We start from the raw sequence: 17,040 nt of genomic DNA on the forward strand, positions 1-17,040 counted from the left end.
GGGGTGTGAGAGATTGGACCCCCTGCCCCTCACAACACTGACATATCAAACTGTACAAAATAAGACACACAACTAAGAGAATATTTTTTTATTACAAAATGATTACAGCAAACTTCAACCAGAAAACTTAAACTTCTTGTTTCTTAAAATATATTTTCAGTAAGAGTTGTCACAAAGTATCTGAACAGCAGTCAAACTAAGGCATTAAAGCAGCTTTCAGCTGAAGAGTTTGATTTTAAAAGCTGAACCTGAGCTCTAGACAAGTTATATTTGGTTATAGTTAAACACCGGTTGCTGCATCAACTTAAATGTATTATTTTGAAATATTGGATTGTTTCACATCTTTGACCGCCAATTACACAAATATAATCTGAAAGGTTGGAAGGAATCAAAATTTAAAAGGCATCAACAACCTGCCTTGAATAAGTCAAATGCTTGGGAAATGAAAAACATAAAACACAATACAGGATGCTTAGTCTGTTAGCTTTCAGTTCAGTTGGTCTAACTGGGGATTAGCTGATGATGCTATCAGCTACTTGGCGAAAAAACACAATGAGTGATTTTCTGTCTGAGATAAGTATGAATAATAATAATAAAAAAAACACCTTATTCATCCATGTTTAGAGTAATAATGTCTAAATCTAACATTTCAGAGAAGTCTTGACCCAAAGGAAACATTACATCATATATATATATCCTGATCTTGATCCTGAAATACCAATCAACATTATTTAACAAAGCAGATTATCAAAAGTAGTCACAGCAAAAATCACACTCATTGATCTCACAGGAGAAACAAAAAAGGGACAATATATCTTCAACATATCTTCAACAACAAACAACATATCGTCCCAAAAAGAACGTCAACAAAAACTAATAAGGGAATGAAGTTCAAAATTATTCAGCATCAGCAATGAAATCATTTATAATAAGACACAATGGTAACTTCAAACTGCTGAGGTTTCCAAACAGAGACGAGTCTCCTTTAAGGATGAATAAGTCCTGTTCCCTGTCATAACAGAGAGTTCCCCAGGAAAGTGTCCCAGGGCCTCTGTCATTTCAATAAAATCTGATACGCTGAGAGCTACAGTCCAGTGTTTACCTACATCCTATCGCTGGAAAGACCTATGTCCTGTACAGTTATCAGTCCATTTAAGTCTGAGGAAGTAAGACATATTTGTAAATTTTGCGATAGCTACATTTCTAACGGTGCTTATTTACCAGTTAGTCCAGTCCCAACGAGTCATCCTGGTCAGACTGTCTCATATTGTGGCTGCCCTGGGGAGGGTCTTACCTTTTGTTCTGTAAACATCACAAAAGAAGCTCTTGAAAAGTGTCAGCATTAGCTATGTAGCAATTACAAAACTTTCTGTTGTTAAGTAAATACATTTTATGCAGCTTTAAGTGCTCACTAAAAACACGACTGACCAACTGTAACAAGGAAATCACAGGGACCAGTGAGCTATAAAAATAGCATTACTCTTCAATGTTTTAGTTTTCATATTCATTCTTGATGGAATCATTTCTTTCTATATCCTTAATGTTAACACTAATCTTGTGGATTAAACTAAACCACCTGGACTCAGCACTATTGCAATACAATTCTTTTTCTGAAAATGAAATATCCATTAAATCCTTAAAATGGTGAGATCCTCAGTAGAAAACATAGTGACATCTGCAGCCCTTTGTCCAAGTGAGTTTAGTACTAAGACTTGGATCTTGGAGAATCACTGAATTTGGGAAGACCCAATTTTCATGCAAATAAACAGAGCAGTAGTATTAGTTGAACTGCTCACAAGCCAGTTAGTCACAAAAAAGCTACTATCCCAAAATTAGTCATTCCATTGTGTAGCACAATGTATTGAATAATTATTGAGTTAAAAAAAAAGAAAGTGCTCTCTTAAAATGTGGACCTTCCCCCGTCTGCTGAATTATGCCCACCTGTACGACAGGAGGTAAAGGTGTGACTGACCAGTCATCTGAGGCCAAGGGGAGAGCTCTGTGAGATGTTATTACCATGCTGATAATATGATCTGATCTGAATCAGTTTCATGTGAAAAATGTCAACTCTGATTGGTTGCTGTACTGACACAGCTGTCATCATCTGTTTGGATTTAACCACATACAGATCTATTAAGTTAGTGCAGTAAGACAAAGTCTGATGTATTAGAGGACGTTACAGCGGTGGTCTGTGGAAGGAAACAGGACCAACAGTCTGACCACACTGTCCTGAGGATGCACTAAAGACATGGAAAACCTTGTGTGATGACATTGCTGCTGAGTCCAATGATCTTCATGTTTCCAAAATATGTATATATAAGTCACTGCAAACTGTAAACAAACTACAGGCAGTAAGAGGAACACAGTCAATGTACAGTCTTTTTCACATTAGAGGTCATGTGAAGACACGTCAAAGCCTTGCAGATCTGGATGGATCCTCCTTCCTTGTCCACGGAGAGCCGCATTTTTCTTTGGTAGATTTCCATTTCCTTCTCGTTTCACTGCTGCATCATGTCATTATTGTTGTAGTCATTGTGCAACTTCACAGTGAGGTTGTCAGGGCAGAGGAGGCAGTAAAGGCACAGAGGATTGTTGGTTCATGTGACCCACCCTCTATGAAGCTGTATAATCAGTCTGTACATTCAGTTCCACAGACCGAGGGTCAGATAAGGTAGCTTCTTACAGTCCAATCACAAATCTTTATTTACACTAGAAAAATAGAGTTAACAAAATAAAAGCATTCTGCCACTAGAGGGTCCCTTCATGGGGATGTGCTTTCACTGTATTGCTCTGAAGACAATTGTTCCTACAGAGAGAAAGAGGAGGAGAGACAGTTAGAGCAGATTTGAATCATTTGTCTTTGGGATCTCTAAGATCATTAATAAAATTTTCAATTCAGTTCTGTGAGACTACAACTCAAACAATTTGTTTCACATAATTCTGACTGGTTTGGTAGTTTTAAAGGCTCTGCTTTACCTGTGTACATGTCGGCTCACGACCTGAAGACGTGGACAGCTCGGACGACATACTGGCGGCAGATAGGACACTCGCTCATTCTCTTGCCACACTTGGTGCAAGTGATCATGTGGCCACATTCCAGCAAGACACAGTCAATGGGAGAGTCCATGCAGATTTTACAGACGTTCTCCTCTGGACCTGCCATGCTACAACCGGACTCTACAAGGGGACATGGGAAAAGGTGCAGACCGAGCAACAACATTACAGCCATGCAGAACACCTCTGCATATCTCTTAATTATTTTTTTCCATTTACTGATTAATCAATAAATATTACCTTTATAGCAAGTGATATATTAAATATTTCAATTATCACCATTAAATTAATTAAATAACAGAAAACTGACCTGCAGCATTCACATCATTGGCTGCTGAAAGACACAAAACAAATAGTTTGGGTTTTAGCTTTTTAATCCACAAGGCTAAACTAAAAGGTCTGTGATGAGGACTTTATGTATTCTGGTTCACATATTGAGTGTAAAAACTGTGTTTCTCAGTCCCAATTGAGATCTTCTATAGACACAATTCTCTTCCAGGGCTTAAAGTAAGAAAAAATCATGAAAAGAGGCAAAATGTCTTTAGCAAAACCTAAGTCCTGAGTTCAGTTTCTTTCAATTCAATTGTTGGCTGGATATTATGCTGACCTGTGTGAATGAGAATATATACAGACAGACATATGTCTTTAGACACACGTCTATTTTATTTCAGACATCTATTTCACACATACACCCTGAGACACTAGTGTAAAAACTGACAAGTGCAGTCTGTTGTGTATGTCTGTGCGTGTCAGCTGTGTTTCTGTTTGTGTCGCTTTTTGTGTGTTTCTGTGTGTAGGTTTGTGTTACATTGTGCGTTTGTTTATTTGTCTTTGAGTGTCTGTATATTTGTGTATGTGTGTATAATTGTCCGTGTGTGTGTGTTTATGTATTTGAGTGCATCTGTATATTTGTATGTGCGTGTCTGTATATGTGTGTGAGTGTGTTTCTACATTTGTGTCTCTGTGTGTTGTGCAGTCTAGCAAATGTCAGTAGTAACAGTTGATCAGCTGCTCTCATATCAGAGGAGTCTGGGATCAGTACACTGATTTGTCAGAGTCGGAGAAGAAATCATTTGAACTGATGTCCGTAGTCACATTGTTCGTCAGCTGTGTGTTTGTATCTCTGTTTGGGTTTGTGTGTGTATGTATATGTGTTTCTGTATGTATGTGTGTTCTTATGAATAGGGCTATATAGGGCTGTCTTTCTGTATAGTTGTATCTGTTTGTGTTTGTGTTCATGTCTCTTTGTAAATGTGGTTCTGCATGTATGTATGTGCCAATGTATAAGGTTGCCTGTCTGTATATTAGTGTGTCTTTGTACGTGTCTGGCTGTGTTTTTGTGTGCCTGTGTGTGTGTCTGTGTATGTCTGCATATGTGTGCGTATGTGTGTCAGTATGTTTGTGATTGCGTCTGTATATCAGTCTTTCTGTCTGTTCTGCAGTCTAACACAAATGTCAAATGACGTCGACTTGGCAGATTTATCGATATACAGAACCACTTATCACTGTGCACGAGAACGCATGTGACAGACCAGTCAGACTGAGGCGTTAGGAATTGACGAAGCCTTTTGGATAAGAGGCAAAGCTTCTTTGACAAAACCTAAGTCCTGAGTTCGGATGCTTTCAATTCAATTGTTGGCCGGATATTACTGTGACCTGCGTGAAAGAGAATTTCCACAGACAGACGTATGTCTTTAGACACACGCCTATTTATTTCAGACATCTACATCTCAGACGTGTCTGTATGTCTATATATCAGTCTCTGTGTGTGTCTGTGTATCAGTCTCTGTGTGTGTCTGTGTATCAGTCTCTGTATTTCAGTCTCTGTGTGTGTCTGTATCTCAGTCTCTGTATATCAGTCTCTGTGTGTGTCTGTGTGTGTCCTGCAGTCTCACACAAATGTCAGTAGTAACAGCTGATCAGCAGTCTGATGACATCACTGACTGCAGCTGTGTGTCTGAGCTTGGATTGTGTAATCCTCCTCAGAAAGCCCATTAGAAAACAGGTTCATTTCTGTCAGCGAGCCTCTCACTCTGCGGCAATTTGTGATGAAACGGTAACTCCTATCAGAAAACCGAGCAGATGCTGAGCGTGTGTATTTTGGTGTTTCTAGGATGTAAAATGTGGGCACGGAAGCGATTTAAAAACACATGAAAATGTGAACTCCTCTCCCTCCAGCCAGAGAAAAATACATGGGGAGTAATAGCAGAGAGGAGGGGTGAGCATGTCTTTTACAGGGGCACAGTTCAAATTTGGTTTGTCTGACTGTTAAAGTAAAGACATTTTTCAAGAGGACAAGAATCTCTACTACTTTGGAGAAAATGACGTGTATCTCAAACTATGATTTCAAATTTGTATATTATTTTTTGTATGTGTCCTGCTGTGCTCGGAGATCCAGCACTGTGCTGGAATACTTTTAAGCCCTGCTCTTCTTGTGCAGGTGTTTAGGGCCATTTTATTTCTGGAAAGTTTAGTTTGCAGTGCAACTCATCCTTTTTTCTATGTTTTACTTTTTAACTCAACTTTTCCTTTTCCTCTTTTCGTCTTTCAGCTTCCTGCTTCCTCCACCCTGGTTCTCAGCCCCTAAAACAGTTACTTGCAGAAATGCTGCTATTTCATTTATTCTATTTATGTTTAAGCATTTGGAGCAGAGAAGAGTTTTTTGAAGCTTATTGTGTTGACGGAAACTTTGAAAATTAAGGTGTCTGGGCTCTTCTGCTGTGCTGTGTCAGAACTCTCTCCTCATCTCATCATAGACTAGGAGAAGCAGACTTACCCAGTAGCTTTTGCTGATCCTGGTACAGCCGAGTAACCCTCTCCATCAATTCCCACTTCTCACAGCAGCCTTTGTAGTCCACAAAGTTCCTGGCAAGGATTTCCTTGAGCTGTCGGACACTGAGCGGCTCAATATCGTCCAGACTGTTCAGGTCAGACAGAGATGCCCGACGCCCTGAGACCGGGGCCTCCTCAGGGTCCCAGCTCTGAACCAAATAGATACAGAGTCAGACACCTTTACTAAAATCAAGACCCTGACTGAGGCTCCGAGCTGCTCCAAGAAGTGCTGTAATATAACGTGACCTTTTCAGAACTTCTTCCCAGGACTTTTCATGAGTGTAGAAATATGATCAGAGTACATATTCCAGTTTTTACCTGTTCCTCGTCCTGAACGTCAGTTTCTGCTGGGTCTGTCTCTGAGAGCGGGATTGGGACTTCAGGCTGTGCAGAGGTTGATTCAAGGATCAGCATTGGGGTAGGTGTGGGAGAGTCAGGGGTCAAGGTGGAGATGTGAGGGGTGAGGCTAGAGGGTTCAGAGTTCACAGAGGTGGGGTCAGGGTTTAGAGTCTCAGGCACTAAGCTGCTGGAAGTTGAAGACTGCTGACCCAGGACCAGGTCCACCAGCTCCTCCTGGAACAGGAAACAGTGCTTTTCTAAGGGGGGGTACTCAACTTGTGTTTGTTAGTTGTTATTTAAGATTATGAATTAGCTCACCTTCTCCCTGCACAGATGGGTGGAGACCTCGTGAAGATGCAAGTAGTCTTTAAGTTCTTTCACTTTGAGCTTCATAAGCTCTGCCCTCTCCAGCAGGTTGCCATAGAAACGCTGACAGGTGTGACAGAGGCGAGGGCGGGGCTCCAACTGGGCGGAGCAACGGCTGCAAAAGTTCTTCTTACAATCCACACACACGTGCTGAGAGACAGACAGGTAGAGAGATGTGGGTGAACAGAGATTGGTAAAAAGACAGACAGACTGGTGATGTGAGATACATGCAGACAAGTAAACTAGAAAGAGGGTGAGACAGACCATGTGTCCCTTCAAAAAACTGCCATGGCGTTTTTGTGGACACCTCCTGTGTTTTCAGTGGCAGGCACACACATTGTGAGGAAACACCAGGGGAAATCCTGGGCAGGATCAAAACCATCACTCAGTCCCTCAACAGAAAAAAATCTGTGGCAACCCAAAACTAATTTTCCCACAGAAGGCCAAAGAGAAGTGATGCCTGCCGCTTAAAAAAATCATGTTCAAGTGACTGAACTGATTGCAGTTTTTCGGGTCCTAGAGTACATCAATATATGCAATAATAAATATATTGATGTAAAATATATTTAATTTATAATATTAACAGGTATAGCTGTGGACTAACACAGCTATACCTCCAAGTCTCCATGAATGCCTAAAACAACCTCTGACACCACAGTGGGACAGCCCTCAACCCTCAACTCCAGGAGATGAGGTATGGACAAGTCAGTTGTGTAAATGGATACAATGGAGCAGCCCTGTAGAGCCTGACCCCCTCCCAATGAACTAGTGGCTGATCCTCACAAACACATGTAAGAGCATCAGTTACATTTTTTGAACCCGGAGCCTCTGCATGCAAAGCATGCACTGCCATTGAACTATGTCCCTGTGCTTAACACATAAATTATGTACAGATATATAATGTCATTTTTTATTAATTCACTTGCATACTGATGTCTTTCCTGTATAATCTGCAAGCACCCTGAGAAGGAGAAAAGTGCAGGTCATCTATCACGCACATGACACAACCTGGGCCTCCATGAGCATTTGACTGACAGGAATCAATCAAATAACTCAAAAAATCAGTACGGCAGGAGAAGTCAGTGTCAGCAGAACACTAAACACTGAGGTGTGTTCCCAACAGGGCTGTCCCTGTGTTATATCACATCATCAAAAGACGAGACCACTGTTTTGAGCCCTTTGACTGTCTGAAAGAAAATTTAGGAATTAACCTTCTTGTAATGGTCCAGTGTCAGGGTGGGAAATTCTACGGAGAACAAAAATAGATCTGCCAGTGATGTCACTCACAGTGTCTGGACACTCAGATTCTACTTCAGCAGAATCAATTCAAAGGTGGCATAAGTGATTCTCATAAATTACACATACATCCTTTCTCCATCAAAATCACGAGGCAAGTAGGTAGGAGGAGGTCCCTGTAAACAGAGCTTCAGAGTTCTCTGCAGAGATAGAAAATTCAACAGCATCTCCAACTGAAACCACTTTCCTTTTCAAAATAACGCTGCTTCGACTTCTAAAATCTTAAAACCATTGCATAATGAGACCAGACAGTAGAATTTGAGCCTTGACACTCTGAAGATGTCTGAGTATTTTTAAGAGGTGATTTAAGAGGAATTACCTTCTTGGCCGGTGTGTCAAAACGTCCCCCACAGGCCTTACAGATATGCTCAGGTAGTGGAGAGGATGGCTGACTGGTGAAGGCCGAATTAGTGTAAGACCGATGGCGCTGTTCATCTTCATAAGCTGGTTCAGCATCAGCTGAGTCCATGCACAACCAGTTACAGCAGGACGGCCACATACCTGAAAAAACAGCAACCTGAGTATTAAACAGTTCATTCACCATTCATTCATTCTTCTTCAACTGCTTATCCATTTCCAGGTCGCGGGGGTGCTAGAGCCAATCCCAGCTCACCCTGTACAGATCGCCAGCAGGACCAACACACAGAGGCAGACAGAGACAATCACTTACTCACACTCACAGTCAGACCTGCAGACATTTTAGAGTCACCAATGAACCCATACATGATGTCTTTGGTCGGTGGTAGGACACTGGAGTACCCGGAAAAAGCATGGAGACTCCACACAGAAAGGCCTCAGGCCGGGAACCAAACTCTTCATTGTGGGGCAACAGCGCTGACCACTATACCGCCATGCCGCCCAGTTCACACACCAGAAACACTGATGACTGACTGAGGTGGTGCATAAAGAGATTTTTTAGATCAAAAATTTTCACATGGCTGATTTGATTTGGTCACTGATATACATAGTCCAAATACAATCATTTCTCTGAAGTGATAGCTCCAGACCAAACTGTGTGGTAATATCTGTTTTGTGCCCTTCTCCCTCACCATACCCATGACCTTAATTACTTACACATATTACTGAGAACCTCTGTTAGACTTCATGCAATATACATGAATCAATTTCAAAGCAGAACTAGTATTACATTAAATTTGTGTTTGTGTAAACTTTGGATCTTAAATGCACATATGCAAAATTGCACAATAAACATATCTTACGAAATTCAAGTTGATGTGTAACAAAAATGAATATTGTTTAATGGTAAATGTCCACCATTAAAGACTGTTCTAGCCAAGAAGGTAATTCCTCTTAAATCACCTCTTGAAAATGCATTTTTTTCCTTGAATGCATTAAATTGTTCTACTCTAACATTGTTTTCATAACACAGCCACACAATAACAACCAACCATGGTAATTTTGTACACACTCTCACCTGACAGATGACAGTTGACAGATTAGAGATGCAGAAAACTGATCCATCTTTAGTGTTACTATTCCAGAAGGCAAAGGAGAAAGAGCCAGAAGCTGGGCTCGACTTAAAAAGAGATGAGTATATTCTGCAAAATGGCATGCTATATCGTCACCAGGGGTCAGTGTTGTAGCTGGTAGTCCCCCAAGCAGCTACAGACACCATGCTCGCCTTGGGGCACTCTGTTCCCTGGGCTGGCCACCTAGGTAAGCACAAAACACTATTTCCACTGGCCTGGCCTGAGAAGAGATGTTGCTCAATTCTGTAGAAGTTGCCCTTAGTGCCAAATAACATCTGCTAAAACACCCTCCAGAGCTCCATTCCAACCATTATCCATCATTGGCACACCATTTGAATGGCTAGGGATAGGCATTGTTGGTCCTGTTGAAAGGAGGCAGGAAACTGTTATATGCTGGTCATAATAGACTATGCTACAAAGGACCCTGAAGTTTTCCCACTCAAATCCATAAAAGTTAAATCAGTTGCTTTTAGTCTCGTACAATTCTTTTCTTGAGTGGGATTCTCTCATAAAATACTGATAAATCACAGAAAAAACTTCAAACTCACTCTGCTAAAACAGGCGTACCAGTTATTAGATATAAGGAGCCTGAGGACCACACCGCATCACCCCCAAACTGATAAACTGACAGAGCAGTTCAACCAGACCCTGAAACAGATGCTTTGGAAGTTTGTGAAAAGCAATGGTATGGACTGGGGACAGTGGCTGCCATACATCTTTTTCACATACAGGGAAGTACCCCAAGCTACTATGTATATATCTACTCCGGGGCAGCCACAGGCAAGCAGGATACTGCATGTAAACATTCTGAAGGAGTGGGTGCGGCGACTTGAAAGAAGTGATGCTCATCAGAGGGGAGGAAGAGGAAGTGGACAAGCAATACTTGCCTCTAGTTGGTGCTTCTGTGAGACGAGTCAGTTACAGGATTCCTGAATGCCTGCTGGCCTCACTAAAAAAGGAGGTTGACTTGATGCTCTCCCTGGGGATCATTCAGACTTCAGAAAGTGAGTGGTGTAACCCAGTGGTCCTGGTGCCGAAGGATGGCAGCATAAGGGTCTGCACTGACTTCAGGTATCTGAACTCAATTTCTCAGTTTGACTCCTATCCCACACCAAGGATTGATGACCTGCTGGAACTTGGACAAGCTAAATACTTGACATAAAATAGATCTATGTAAGGGTTATTGGCAGGTTCCACTCACTGAACAATCCAGGGAGCTGGCAGCCTTCAAGGCACCATGGGGTCTGTTCCAGTTCACAGTCCTGCCATTTGGTTTGCAAGCAGCTCCAGCAACCTTCCAAAGACTCATAGACCAGGTACTGTGCGATTTCAGATTTTGCTGCTGCATATCTGGATGACATTGTCATTTATGGTACCACCTGGGAGGAGCACTTGGAACATCTGCACACTGTATTGGACAGTCTCCACGTCTGTCGGTGGTTCGGTGTTCAACGGTGGAAAAGTAGGCACTAGCTATCAGGTGGACCCTTGACTCCTTCCAGTACTACTTCCTGGGCAGAGAATTTACCCTCAAAACAAATCACAAAGCTCTTCAGTGGATGGAACGCATGAAAGATACCAATGGAAGGATCACCTGGTGGTGACTGGCTCTCCAACCTTTCCACTTCAGCATTCAGCACATCCCAGGCAAGGACACCCTCACAGCTACCTCAAGGACTACCTCTCTCGCAGTTCCAGTGAGAGTCCTGAAGGGGGGAAGTGCATGATGGCCACAGCCACACAATGACAACCAGCCATGGTAATATTGTACACACACTCACCTCACTGCTTTTGTACACAGATTAATTTCAGGTGCAGTTAGCCCTGTTCAAAACAATTCATCCATATTAATTACAGATCATACTTTTGTTATGGAATTTACTTTTTGCCTTACTCTATTTAAATGGCGTACACATATTCTTACACTAGAGTTATTTTTCTGTTACAATTTTCAGCTTAATTTTTGATTTTAAATTTTTAAGTTTAATTTTCTATTATATTAATCATTGTTTCTTTGCCTTTGAGATACCATTGCTGGTGGGAGGCCACTTACTGGTGGAGCAAAAGGTGTGGCCAAGGATGAAGGACAGTTATATTCTGTGGCTTGCCTATTGGGCCATACCATGTGCTGCTATGGTGGAGGGGCGATTTGGGTTTAGTTAGTTTTTTCTTTGTACAGATATGGTGAATGTCTATTTTTGTTTACCCTTGTAAGGTTTGGTGAAACCAATATATATGTTCCCTCATGTTTCATTGTTAGGTCAGTTTTGTGCAGTTAACACCTTGTTTTGTTGCTGCGGTTTTGAGATTAGTAGCGGTGATCGATCAAAATATTGATAGTATTGATACCAAGTCGGTATCGGTATCAGATCGATACCAGCCTGGTGAGATTGATTTTTTTACTGTCACGTGAGTCACGTGACGTGACTTACACACGCAAAGCAAACAAACCTGAACCTGAGCTGGCAACTCATCCGCACACACACAGAGAAAATACAACAGAAGAATGGCAGAGAGGAAGAGGAGTGCTATATGGCTGTATTTTCAAGCCAAAAATGAGACAACAGCAAAATATGGGATTTGTAAAAAGCTAGTCAGGTATAGTGGAAACACTAACAATTTTTATAAACATATAAAAAACCATCCAAAAGAAAACATGGAGCTACAAAAACGGAGAGAGGAGGAGAGAAATCCCCCATCCCCTGGCCCCGCTGCAAGACCCCAAGTCCAGAGGCCGATGTCATTCTCAGAGGCCTTTCAGCATGGAAGAGAATATCCTGGCAGTTTTTTCTTTGTACAGATATGGTGAATGTCTATTTTTGTTTACCCTTGTAAGGTTTGGTGAAACCAATATATATGTTCCCTCGTGTTTCATTGTTAGGTCAGTTTTGTGCAGTTAACACCTTGTTTTGTTGCTGCGGTTTTGAGATTAGTAGCGGTGATCGATCAAAATATTGATAGTATCGATACCAAGTCGGTATCGGTATCAGATCGATACCAGCCTGGTGAGATTGATTTTTTTACTGTCACGTGAGTCACGTGACGTGACTTAGACACGCAAAGCAAACAAACTTGAACCTGAGCTGGCAACTCATCCGCACACACACAGAGAAAATACAACAGAAGAATGGCAGAGAGGAAGAGGAGTGCTATATGGCTGTATTTTCAAGCCAAAAATGAGACAACAGCAAAATATGGGATTTGTAAAAAGCTAGTCAGGTATAGTGGAAACACTACCAATTTTTATAAAGATATAAAAAACCATCCAAAAGAAAACATGGAGCTACAAAAACGGAGAGAGGATGAGAGAAATCCCCCATCCCCTGGCCCCGCTGCAAGACCCCAAGTCCAGAGGCCGATGTCATTCTCAGAGGCCTTTCAGCATGGAAGAGAATATCCTGGCAGGTTATTATGTTGAAAGAAACAAAGTGAAACTGTTATTTATGACTTAAGCACCTCAAAAAGTATAAATTATGCTAAGACCTTGATGTAATACAGTTTTCCCATTGAAATGTTTTATTTAAATGAATACATTTACTGGAATTGAAACACATACACTGAATATAATATGGCCCAGAATTTATTGAATATTATTGAGCTTTTGTGTTAACAGTCAAGGGGATACGGTATGATTACTGCATTTAAACTAAACATAAATGTGAAAAAGGCTTATTTTTTTTTATTATTTCACTTAGCTGACCCTAACCCTAACCCTCTCCAAGAGCAGAGGAGATCACAAAGAGCCTGGCAGAGATGATTGTGAAAGACCTGCAACCTCTTTCCATAGTGGTGGATGATAGCTTCAGGAATTTTGTGAAGACATTTGACCCCCGGTACAAAATTCCAGGCAGAAAATCTTTAATTGAGGGGAAACTACCAGCTCTTTATGAAGACTGTTGTGCTAAGGTTAGAAAGGCACTGAGTGGTGTGGACAATGTTGTGCTCACCAGTGACATGTGGACATCAAGAGCCACAGAGGCATATTTAACAGTCTCATGCTACATGATCGATGAAAACTGGCAAATGGTGGCACATGTGCTAGAAAAGTGCTCTTTTCCTAGACAAGACACTGCAGACAATATTTGTGCACAATTAACCAGAGGCATAATGGGGCATAACGGACAGGATTCTGGATGTTGTAACAGACAATGGTGCCAACATGGTTGCTACTGTGCGCAAAGTGATGGGCACACTACCCATGTTTTGCACACACTTTAAATTTGGTGGTAAAAGACTCCATTAAAGGTCAGCCTGACTTGCTTGAGCTTCAGCAGAAAAGTAGTGTTATTGTTGCTTTCTTTCACCACAGCACTAAAGCTGCAGACAAGCTCAAAGACATCCAGAAGCAGCAGAAGTTCCCTGAACAAAAACTAATTCAAGCAATTGAGACAAGGTGGAGCTCGATATTCTACATGTGCGAGAGATTGCTTGAGCAAAAGGAGGCAGTTACCACAGTCCTCTGTCTCCTTGGAAAGAGCTCACTTTGTTTAAATGAAGAAGAACTGTCTGTCATCTCATCAGAGAGATGTCAACTGAAAAACATGTTTCTGTGTTCAAAGTGATTCCCCTGGTGTCACTGCTTATTAGAACTACTAAAACTTCAGAGTCTCAATGTAGCAAGCTAGCTGCTCAGCTGTCAGGGCATTGTCATCGTTGTTTCAACCCTATTGAAACGATTTATGGTCTTGTTGTCTGCACCTTCTTGGACAACAGATTTGAAAACCTGGGATTCCATGACTCTGCAAACGTTGACCATGTAAAAGCTCGACTTCTAACTGAAATGCAGTCCATGAGTCAGATGTCAGTACATTCATCATCTGCCACCAGCTCTGCCCCAGCTCTGCCCCCAGCTCCTGAAACTACCTCAAGCTTGTCTGGAGGGGCTGCTTCATCCCCACCTGCAGCAAAAGGCGGGATATGGGAAGAATTTGAGTCCTAGTCTCTCAGCAGCATTGGACAACTGGCACTGATGACCTAATTGAGATGCGCAGATACACTGAGGAAAGGCCAATTCCTCTGGATCAGCATTCACTACTTTGATGGAAAAACAATGAACAAACATTCCCCTCTCTGAGCAAACTTGAGCCAAATAATACCTGGCAGTAGTTGCAACATCAGTGCCAGCTGAGAGGATTTTTTTTCCAAAAGCAGGGCAGTTAGTTAGTCACAGACAAAGTGCATTAAAAGCAAAAAATGTTAATATAATATTGTTCTTGAACAAAAACCTGAAACCAAAACCTTTGTTCTGCTCAGACTAACTTAAGGCTTTGGAGGTTGTTAAGTTATATTATTTATATTTTACCCAGTTGTTTTTGTTGTTGAGAATTTTAATTACATTTTTGTATTATAGTTTCTCAACAGTACTTTGTTTTAATTTGTTTACTGGTTTGCATTCACACAAAATTTTGATAAAAGCATTTTCTATTTAATTATAAACTTTGTCCTAATTCTGTCCTAGGTTTTAACAATTTAATAATAAAAAATGAAACATCACAAAAAACACTTAAGGTAATGAAAATTAATTGAGATTTAGCAATTCAATGACACACCCACCTTATTTATTGAAAAGTATTGGTGATACTGGCCTGTATTTATTTGGTATTGGATCAATACCAAAATATGCAGTATTGCACACCACTAGAGTTTAGTTCTGTTTCTTTGACCTCTTTTATAGGCCTAGCCATTAAGTTCTTGGTTGGTATTATTTAGCATTTTTTGGGTAAATAAAAGCCCTGTTCTAACAACTTCTGTTTTCTTCATTGCCTTGCTGCTTGGTCACTGACAACCATATTACCACTTCTTTTTAAACACAGATGACTGTAGACCAAACTAAATGATCAATACTAGCAAGCTTGTTCCAGCTTTGTTATCACGCATGACCTGATTATCGAAATTATACTTCCATGTTTTTACTACATATTAGTGAGAAGAGAACATTTAACCATGTTTTGTTTGAACCAATGGCATTGCTAAAAACAAATCGCAATACTTTATCTTCCCCTTTCGGTTGGCACACAGTTGCCTGTTGCCAAATTCCGTAGAAAAAACACGACACATTTATTTGGCATTTAATACTCACAATGACACTGAAAAATGCCATTAATATCAATAAGGTCGTCTGATGAGTTCGGCATCATGTGTCTCAAATCAACAGCCAAACAAAGACAGGACATGGTTGATTACTATTGGATTTTCCATAAAGCTGAGTTCAAGTAAATACTGTTGGCAGCTGGGAGCCACAATCACAGATTCATATTTAACAACCTGCAGTAATAATCCACAACTGGGCTGGAACCTCAGTTAACATATCAGATATTCACTGTTTTGTACTGACTCTTGGCCGATTGAGTAAAAACATTCCGGATAATGATTTAGGCTATCGGGTTTTGTGTTAGGGCAGAGTTCGTTCACCGGGCAGCAAAGCCACTTTCTATCCGAAGTCCGGCGTTTGGAGTCTGCCAAGAGCCCGAGGCTGTTAGCAGGCTACAAGTGCTATGCTAACATTAGGCTAGTTAGTGAAAGGGATCTGACCGAAGTTTGAAAAAAAGTAAACAAACAAACACAAAGTAAAACACGTACAGCCACTGACAATGACAGAGGATGTTTCAGTAAGAAAGTTAACAAGTTAACTAAGTAAACAGCGCGATCATCAACATTACGAAGCGTCTTACCTGTTAATGACAGGGCTGCTTCCGCGACTGTTAGCAGTCAGCCAACTAAACTCCGCTGTTAGTTAACGAGACTAACGAGCTGGTTAAACTGGGACGACTAACACATGATGAATCAGCGGTTTGTCGGCAATTGAAGAAACGCGGACACACAGAATCAGACAAAAAACTGCTACAGTGCGGAACCAGGAAGAGTACACACGCGCGCGCGCGCGCGCACACGCAAGGAGACTAATACAAACATTAAAACGCCGGGTTGAATTTCAAACTAATTATTGAAATTCGCTTAAAATTCTTTGTCGAACTTCATTTACATACTCAATTTCTTGCGTAAATCTGAATCTAAAATGACTGATGATCACGTATCATTTGCACATCCTGTCAAATTCCTTAATATCAAATGGGCTTCAAAGTCTCAAATCAGTTTGGCAGCTGGCTAACGTTCATACATGATGAAATGTCCCAGATGGTCAGGTGTGAGGAGACACTTATTGAGCCCCACAACCAACACTTAAAGCGGACAAACGCCACATAGATCCAAAAGCAGCCGTGGCACGCCATTATTACTTCGGGGTCGAAGTTTTAATCTTGTGAGGACGTCAGTGGTGCATTAAGTTATCTCATGAAATCAACTCTAATTAAGTAGATACCAAACTGTAAATGGATTCTGGAGCCAAGTCTGGTTAAGCTCTTGTGAAAGAAGAAACTCTGTTGTAGCGAAATCAGATCATCTCCAATGAGCCGAAACTCCACTCTTACTAGTCACCGAAAGCGTTCTGGGGACATTTCCCCCGAGAGAAGCTGAGCTACGGGATCTGCACCAGATCATTTAAATCCTTTAAGCCGGAGGTGGAGCCTTCATGATCTGGACGTGTCGGACCAACAATAAATAAAAATAAATATACACATTTTATATAAACTTATATTTTGTCTACTAGTCATTGTCCAGCTCTTTAAAGACAAAATACAAGAACCTAAATGGCCTCCAAACACAA

The 17,040-nt window shown here is 41.1% G+C and overlaps 1 protein-coding gene across 2 annotated transcripts; it reads right to left on the reverse strand.

Moving 5' to 3' along the window:
- Positions 1-73: 73 nt before the first annotated feature.
- rffl (ring finger and FYVE-like domain containing E3 ubiquitin protein ligase) lies at positions 74-16,231 on the reverse strand. Of its 2 annotated transcripts, none has more exons than XM_029517920.1 (8): positions 16,049-16,231; positions 8,207-8,388; positions 6,544-6,741; positions 6,205-6,459; positions 5,831-6,035; positions 3,365-3,385; positions 2,977-3,177; positions 74-2,806 (listed from the first exon to the last, which is right to left on the reverse strand). In XM_029517920.1, exons 2-7 carry the CDS (start codon positions 8,384-8,386, stop codon positions 2,993-2,995), a joined length of 1,044 nt encoding a protein of 347 aa, XP_029373780.1. In that variant the 5' UTR covers positions 8,387-8,388; positions 16,049-16,231; the 3' UTR covers positions 74-2,806; positions 2,977-2,992. The 2 variants fall into 2 exon arrangements, with proteins under 2 accessions (XP_029373780.1, XP_029373779.1); XM_029517919.1 differs by having other exon boundaries at positions 3,365-3,388.
- Positions 16,232-17,040: the final 809 nt, after the last annotated feature.

The sequence above is a fragment of the Echeneis naucrates genome, chromosome 13 (assembly GCF_900963305.1).
Source record: "Echeneis naucrates chromosome 13, fEcheNa1.1, whole genome shotgun sequence".
NCBI lineage: Eukaryota > Metazoa > Chordata > Actinopteri > Carangiformes > Echeneidae > Echeneis > Echeneis naucrates.